Genomic DNA, 8,586 nt, shown 5'->3' with positions numbered 1-8,586 from the left:
AAAAGACAGTGAAGGTTTGGAGCTGGGGACAGTGGCAGCAGCAAACGTTACAAATTTGGGGGAGGTCTGAGAGTTTACAGTGCATAGCACGTCTGTGCTATCATATGCGGATAACAAAATAGCCGAATACACAAATCTTTCCAGGCTTGTTCTGAAAGACGTAACCATCCAGCGCCAGGCGGTTGCTATGAGAACCAGGGGGCGCGTAGAGTCAGCCAGAACTCTTGATGCGCTTGGAATGTTTCTTCTTCCGGTCCTCTGCTCTTCGCAATGACCGTCCCTCTCCTAGGTCCTCCGCCCATTCTATTGGCTCTCATGATTCTCTTCCCCTCTTAATTCTTTCCTTCTGCGTTCCAGGTCGCCATCTTGGACCATGCGTCAAGATGGCGCCCCCGGTCCCAGAGGCACAGCCCAGGCACGCCGGCGACGCTACGCACGCACGTACTCGGAGGCGAAGAGCGGGGCGGTGACGCCAGACGGCGTCCTGCCTTCTGTGGTCGCTCCGCCCCCGGCTCCACTCCGCCTTCCTCCCACCCCGCGAACCCGGAAGTGGAGGAGGAGGCGCGGCGGCGGTGGCCAAGAAGGCAGAGACTGCCTGAGCTGTATCCCGGAGCCTGTCTGGGTTTGGGGGCGGGAGACGGGCTGAGCCGCCTGGGCGGCCTGGCCTGGGCGGGGCAGGGGAGGCCATGGCCTCGGCTGAGTTGCAGGGGAAGTACCAGAAGCTGGCTCAGGAGTACTCAAAGGTACCCATCGTGGGCGGGGAGTAGGGGGTCCCCCGCCCTGTGGCCTCGGGTTGCCTTGGCAGCGACTTGTCGGGACTCAGGGGTACTGCGGGGAGAGGGGCACGCGAGCGCACCCCACCTTTCCCCTCCGCCGCCTCAGTCCACCATGACCGTGCCTCCACCTGCAGCTGCCAGGAGATGGGGCCGGGCGGTGTCTGCGTCCGTGAGCGTTTCTGCAGGAAGGAGCTGGAGTTTGATTCTACCTTTTCACTGAAGTAGTGGGCTTCGGACTGGGGTGTCAGAAATTCTGGCTTCTTGCTTCTGATGCTGGCCAAGAAGGGAAGGGAAAGGTGTGGACCACTCCTTACCTCGCTGCTCCCTCAGTTTTCTCAGCCCTGGGATGGGGAAGATCAACCTTTTCCCCCTCCCACAGGGATGATAGGAGGTTGAAGACATTTGTCTTCCCCCGAAGCAATTCGAAAGGGTAAACAGAGACATTCCGGTAAACTGCTTCACTAGACATGGGTGATTATGAATGTATTCAGTGCTATGGCAAGAGGTTGTCAGGAATGATTTTGAAAGCTTGAGTGCTACGGCTGTGTCCTTTTCTTGCTCTTGTCCCTCGGTCACCTGGAATGGGGCAGAACACCCAGCAGGTGCTCAATACATATTAAGCAAAATGAGGACCTGCCCCTTTGTCGTGTTTGTGTCATCAGTCTTTTAAATGATAGAACCTTTTCCTTGGAAAGGATGCTGCGGTTTCTGGGTAGGGTGTTTCTAGCTTAATATTCTTATGAAGTTATTAGAGCAGATCTTACGTCTTTGAAAATTGATTCAACAGTCATTAAGCTTAGTTTTCAGTGATCTTGGCATCCATGGAGTCAGTAGGAAGATGATAATCCCATTTTGCAATGTGGAGAAACTGAGACACATTTTATTCCTTAAAGTTTCATTCAACAAATAGCAAGATGAAATATTCTTTGAAAAATAAAACCTGTGCCTAAGCACACATATTTAAGTCTTCACCATCAAATAGGAGCCTTTTGAGATACTACACTTATTTCAGTGATGCTACCATTAGCAAAACTTTGTTTCATTTCCATTTGAAATTGTCTTAAGATCCTGCGACACAATGTTAGTGATGGCAAGTCTTCGTATTTTGAGGGAATGTTTCCTTTCCTTGCTTGACGGGCCAGAAGTTGTTTGGAACAAATCCATGTGATGAAGGGAGGTGGGTGGAGGTTGGCAATGCTCAAATCTGGCTCTACTATTTTTGGTTGAAAATGTTTCACGATCAACACCTGTGAAAAGAAGGAAAAAAATAAAATGTTTCATGAGTATAAAGGAAGGGAACTGATTTTCTTCAGAGAGTCAGCAAGCTCTGAAGGCCATTCCCAATGGCAAGAGAAGAGTTCCAAAAATGTTTTGAGCAGAAACTATATTGCTGAAATAATTGTATACCTCCCAAAGTAATAAAAACTGAAAATTTTTTGGGATATGTAAGCTTGTTCGACGGACACTTAATATGTGCCCCCTGTGAGCAGTCCACCAGGGTCTGTTGAGTGAGGCAGGGTTCCAGCTTAACAAGTCGCCTTTAATGGAATATTCTAATGTAGAACATAGTTACGATATAGTATGACAAGTGTTAGTTCGATGGGACTACTGAAGACATTGGGTAATTGTTAAGGTTATATTGGGGATTAGATAAAAGAAAATTAAACAGTCCATGTTTGCTGATATGAAAGCTCATTAAGATACATGGCAGAGAGTGGGGAAATGAGGTTGGAGAGGTAATTTGGACTCCATCATGAAAGGTTGTGGATGTCAAGTAAGAAGAGTGAACTTTACCTTTTGAGTAATGGAGAGATGCCAGAGGTTAAGCAGGGGAGTGACATTACTCTTAGGAAGGACACTGATAACTGTGAAGGATGGACTGAAATAGGGAAAGATAGGTGGGAGAAAAGCAGACGGTAGATTGTCGAAATAGTTTTGGGGAGAGTAATGTAGGATTATATAAAGCTAGTGACTTTTGGGCTGTAGAGAAGGGGCTAGATTTAGGAATTATGGTTAAAAAATACTTTTCAGCTTTCCTTTTTTTTTTTTTTTGAGTGCCTGCTGTGTGCATGGCACTAAACTTACGAAAGATGTAAGTTACTCATCCTTGTGTCTCATTCATTCTTTGGGACTTGGTAAATGTGGGAAAACTCAGAGTTGTCCCTGCAGTCCTGAGGTGAGGGAACAAGACTGCTTCCGACACAGTGAGGGCTGCAGAAAGAAGAGCCAGTTCTGAGTGAAGGGCTGTAAGAGAGGTTAGATACAGCCGAGGAGTTATAGGGTTGGAAGGCACACTAAATTTGTTATTCACCTATTAGTATGAGGTGATGCTGGAAGTAATAGCTGAAACTTTCTAATAGAGATGGACTGGCTAAAAGTCAGGACAAAGGCCAGCGCTTTTGGATTAAGAACCATCAAGATGCACTTTGAGAGTTAATCAGGGGAGAATGGGGAAACACCTGTGGGAAGGATGTGCTTGGAGTAGGAAAAGATGCTAAGGAGACTGTAGGAGGCCTGCCAGACTTGGGATCATCTCCCTTGTTGGGCCAGGCCAGTTTTCATTTTTTAATTGCAATGTGATGGGAATTTCAGAACACAAAACAGATCCTGGTCAAAAGATTTCTTGTGCTTTTTATTCCCTGTCAATTCTAGTAGCAGGCAATTTCTAAATATGATCTACGGTTTCTCCAGCCCTGTGCCTAAGCAGGCAATTTCTAAATATGATCTACGGTTTCTCCAGCCGTGTGCCTAAGAGTATTATACCTTTTTGTTACCTTCCCTGGTACCAGAATTGTGGGCTGATACTGAAATCCAATTGCATAATTTTTCTGCCTTATTTAGGATACAAAAGAAAAAGATGTCTTCTTAATCTTTACAAGGAAGCCTATCAAGAGAGCAGCAAGCATGGTCCCTAAACCAAGGACACTGGCAGTCTTCTCATTATTCCTTCATGCAATATTTCAGCTGTTGTTTCAGGAAAGGTCCCATCCTTCATAATCTTTCCTCTTGAAAAGGAAGAAAAACTAACAGACAAATAGTGGTCTGAGGAGCTCCCATTAAAGCGACTGAGAGTCTAGTTAGATAAAAGATGAACTGTGGAGATCAAAGCAGATGAGAATTGCTGAGGCAAATAGGTTGCTGAAAGACAGTGTTATGGAAAGGTTAGTAAAAATGGAGATTAAGACCCAGTGGTTTGGGCAATTAGAAGGTCATTTGAGGTTTTTAAAATTTCACGTTTAGTAGAGTTTGGGGAGGGAGAATGAATGTGTGTAGAGGTGGGTTTTCAGAGGTTTGTGAAGTTAAGTAATAGATGCAAGCTACCTCCTTGAGATGTGAGGGAAAGCTAATCAAGACCTCAGTGACTACATTATAAATTAAGGATAAAAGACCATTTCTGACTTGCTATTTCTTCCGTGACCTGCTCTGCTTCTGATGCTCTGTTGTATCTCATTATGGAGAAGAGAGGCAAAAAGTACTCAGTTCTGGCTCATTTGATTTTAGCCTGCTTTCTTTGCGGGAGCACTCTTGCCTGGCACCTATGTATGTGTGTAAGCAAGTTTCAAGTTCTGTCTTCCCAATGTTTGTGTTACCCTGGGTCAGTGATTCTCAAGGTGTAGGCCCTGAAACAACATCATCTGGGAATGGATTAGAAATGTAAATTCTTGGGGTTGGGGGAATGGAGACAGCAAACCACCAACACATGTATATACATGTACAACAGTCCTGCAGGATGCAGGATGTACACATGTACCCTAGAGCCCAAAGTACAATAACAAAAAAAAAAGTAAATTCTTGGGTCCACCCTGCACCTACTGAATCTGAAACTAGCAGTGGGACTCAGCAATCTGTGTTGTAACAAACCTTTCTATGATTGGATTCATGTTAAAATTTGAAAATCATTGCTCAAGGAATGGCATTGGGATAGTAGCCTCAACAGAGATAAAGATAATCTGTTTAAAGGTGTTTTTTTGTTTTTATTTTTGTTTTTGTTTTTTTTTTTTGAGGCAATAGATGCCAGCAGGAAAGCCAAACATCCATCATTTCTCTGCAGTTTACTTTGCAACTGATGCTTCCTTTACTTACAAAGGGGACTGCCTTTGGGAACTTTTTAGACTTATACTCTTAGTACACAGCTACTCATATTGGGAGAGGGTCAGTTCATTTCATCCAGCATGTTTGCTCTTCAGATTGGCAGAACCTGATTAATGGCCCACTCCTATAGAGAAATAGACTCAGGAACTGGATGGGATTAAAATTGAGTATGAGTGTTTTTGTTTGTTTGTTTGTTTACCCTGATTAGACAGGATTCACTAGTAAAGTTGGGTTGAAAAATAGGTCTGTGGCTGGGCACCGGTGGCTCACACCTGTAATCCCAGCACTTTGGGAGGCTGAGGCAGGTGGATCATGAGGTCAGGAGCTCAAGACCAGCCTGGTCAACATGGCGAAACCCTATCTCTACTAAAAATACAAAAATTAGCCAGGTATGGTGGCAGGCACCTGTAATTCCAGCTACTTGGGAGGCTGAGGCAGGGAATCACTGGAACCCGGGAGGCAGAGGTTGCAGTGAGCCAAGATTGCACCACTGCACTCCAGCCTGGGTAAAAGAGTGAGATTATGTCTCAAAAAAAAGAAAAATAGGTTTGTGTTTAGTGCTATCCAATGGAAGTTTCCATGAGGATGAAAATATTCTGTATCTGTGCTGTCCAGCAAGGTAACCACTAGCCATGCATGGCTGTTGAGCACTTGAAATGTAGCTAGTGTGACCGAGGAACTGAATTTTCGGTTTTATTTAAACAGCTACTTGTAGCTATTGGCTACTCTGTTGGACAGTGCTAACTTAGATCCTAGGTCCGTGCATCACAAATGTGAATGTCTAAATGACTCACTTGTTAAACTGCAGATTCTGGTTTAGTAGGTCTGTCTGGGGTGGGGCCTGAGATTCTGCTTCCAGGTGATACTGTTGCAGCTGTCCAGAAACCACACTTTGGACAAGGCCCTAGAAAGACAAGGGGCAGCCTTCTCTGACTCTTTAGTTTAACTGATTTACTCACCCATTCACTGAGGGACAGCTAAACTGCAAGGGTTGGGAGTGGGGGTTTGGTCCTAGTGAATTTCTCTGCATGGGAGCAGGAGCAGGAGAAAGGATGCCATTTGAGGCAGATGTGAGAGTTTTTTCCTGCCTTAGTGTCAAAGTAACCCCAGCTATTGCTGCATAATACGTAGCCTGTACAAACTTTATCCCTATCCTGGGATAGGAACAAATAAGTAGGCAGAAAGAAAGACTAAGTAGGATTCCCAGTAATTTGGAATACCTACAATGTTAGAACTGGAGGGAGTTTTAGGGATCATCCAGGCCAGATAACTGCAGCTGGGGTCTGCACATGTCTTCAGTATACTGAAGCTTTGAATCAGAGTTTTGGTGCAGTGTAGGGTTGTCTTACACAAATCACTTCATATTGAAGAAAAGACTGTATGTTTAAAAGTTTATTTTATAGGGTTGTAAAATATATGTAAATGTCAAAAAGTCCATTGCATGAAGTCAGCCATGTAAAAGTGGTTCTAACACAGAAGATTGTTGAGGATTAGCTGAGAAAATGCCTATGAGTGATTCATCTCATTTTCCCCACAAACTCTTCCAACAGTTTGTGATTGAGGGTAATAGCCATTTAGCCTATCACATATTGTCAAAGTGGCATGAGAGAAATCATAGTGAGCTTACCACCACTCTCTGTTCCCAGGAGCAACAGCTGTGTGATAGGCCTGACTGAAGTTGGAGTATTCCAGAACCAGAGTTAATATATAGCAGGACTGGGCACTGGTCATTAGAAATAGTCTCAAGGCTTTTGAGGATTGTTGGTGTCCAATAGGATCATAAGGTTCAAATTAAAAGAAACTATTAAAGTAATGACAATTTCTTATATAATGTATTACATTTAAACACCTTTATATGTAGTATAATTTATTAATTTGATTAATCAAATTAACTGATATGATTAGTTAAAAATTTATTGAGTTCCTTCTCTATCCATAGCGTTGATCTTTCATTGTAGGGAGGTAATACAAAGAAGTATGCTGTAGTCTTTACCATGGAGAACAGTTTAAGTTGGCGGGTGGGAAATGAATACAAAATTTATTTATTTATTTTTTGATTTGCTGTCTCCCAGGCTGGAGTGCAGTGGTGTGATCTTAGCTCACTGCAACCTTCTTCTTCTGGGTTCAAGCAATTCTCCTGTCTTAGCCTCTGGAGTAACTGGGATTTCAGGCAGCCGCCACCATGCTTGGCTAATTTTTGTATTTTTAGTAGAGAGGCGGTTTTGCCATGTTGGCCAGGCTGGTTTTGAACTCCTGACCTCAGGTGATCTGCCTTCCTTGGCCTCCCAAAGTGCTGGGATTACAGGCATGAGCCACTGTGCCCAGCCTATGCAGAAATACATATATTCGTAAAATGTAAAATTTACTATTTTAAGAAGTAAAATTAAAACTGAGTAGTTTAATAAGAGATGTCTTGTTTTTAGCAAGTGTGAAAGGGACTGAGGCGCAGGCTCTCTGTGGGCCAGAGGGAGTGATTAGGAAAAATTATGAAGGAAGTTGGGCCAGAGGTAAAAAGTAGGATTCTGGAGAACGGGTGGGATTTAGTTGGCCAAAGAAGGGCTGTGCTTTCAAAGTAAAGGTAAAATAAATCAGAAGTTTACAAAGCAAGGAAAAATGAGATCTAAAAGGATTAAGAAGGATTCAGAGGTACTCTTTCCCTACTGAATGGAACAGAAGAGTTTGGTGCACAGCTGTTGAAAATAGGCTCTATCATCTGCAGGAGAGTTTTTCTATACTATTAGAGGCTTCAGGGCAGTTGTTTCTGAGTTATGTCATATGCATTGGAGTCTCCATTCTGGGCTCCTAGATGGAGTAGTGACCATCTGGTCATCCTATGCCTATATCTAAAACAGAAACTGTTCATTTGTCTCCCTTCTGTGGTGAATGCTGGTGCAGAGAAAGATAAATTCTAAAAGACCAGGCTGGCCAGATGTGGTGACTCATGACTGTAATCCCAGCACTTTGGGAGTCTGAGGCGGGCAGATCACTTGAGGCCAGAAGTTCAAGACCAGCTTGGCCAACGTGGCGAAACTCTGTCTGTACTAAAATTACAAAAAATTAGCCAGGTGTGGTGGCGGATACCTGTAATCCCAAGCTACTCAGGAGGCTGAGGCAGGAGAATTGCTTGAACTGGAAAGGCAGAGGCTGTAATGAGCTAAGATCGCACCACTGTACTCCAGCTTGGGCAATAGAGGGAGACTGAATCTCAAAATAAATAAATAAACAATAAATAAATAATAATTTTATAAAAGACCAGACTGATGAGAGCATCTCAGCGTTTTACATGCTTCTCATTCAGTAATGCGGTAAGAGTGGCAGAAGTGATGCTGAAATGCAGAAAATCATTAAATGCCACAAAGCGTAGTTAAAATGGTAAGAGTATGCAAGCTTATCATCTTCCTCCTTTTCTACCTACTAAGTAATAGAAAGGCGTTTCAGTTAACAGTTTTTAAGAAAGCTGCCTTGTCTGTTAAATGGTTCCATTGAAGCCATACTTGAGTTACCAGTTAAGCGAAAAAAAATTTCCCAAGAAAGTTCTAATTTTTTTGTTATAGTCAGTGATATTAAATTCCTAACAGCAGTAGCTCCAAAGGTTCATTTTGCTTTTTAACAAAGTGGTTTGTTCAATTTGCTTTAAATACTCTTCAGTGTGCCTTAGAAATGAAAGATGAGGTTCTTTTTCTTAAAATTAATTGTTGTGGTTTTGGTCTTACAGGAA

General features: G+C 43.3%; 1 protein-coding gene across 3 annotated transcripts in view; it reads left to right on the top strand.

Moving 5' to 3' along the window:
• Nucleotides 1–485: 485 nt before the first annotated feature.
• PPP1R21 (protein phosphatase 1 regulatory subunit 21) overlaps nt 486–8,586 on the top strand; it is an 82,918-nt gene continuing 74,817 nt past the window's right edge. For 2 of the 3 annotated variants that reach the window (XM_074400281.1, XM_039462629.2), the window contains exon 1: nt 486–743. In XM_074400281.1, coding sequence (XP_074256382.1) covers nt 687–743 — 57 coding nt within the window. In that variant the 5' untranslated portion in view covers nt 486–686. Of the gene's footprint in view, nt 744–992; nt 1,073–8,586 lie in introns of those variants that run through there. The other variant, XM_074400283.1, reaches the window with a different exon arrangement.

This window comes from Saimiri boliviensis, chromosome 1 (assembly GCF_048565385.1).
Source record: "Saimiri boliviensis isolate mSaiBol1 chromosome 1, mSaiBol1.pri, whole genome shotgun sequence".
Classification (NCBI taxonomy): domain Eukaryota; kingdom Metazoa; phylum Chordata; class Mammalia; order Primates; family Cebidae; genus Saimiri; species Saimiri boliviensis.
This window is presented reverse-complemented; position numbering and strand designations above follow the sequence as displayed.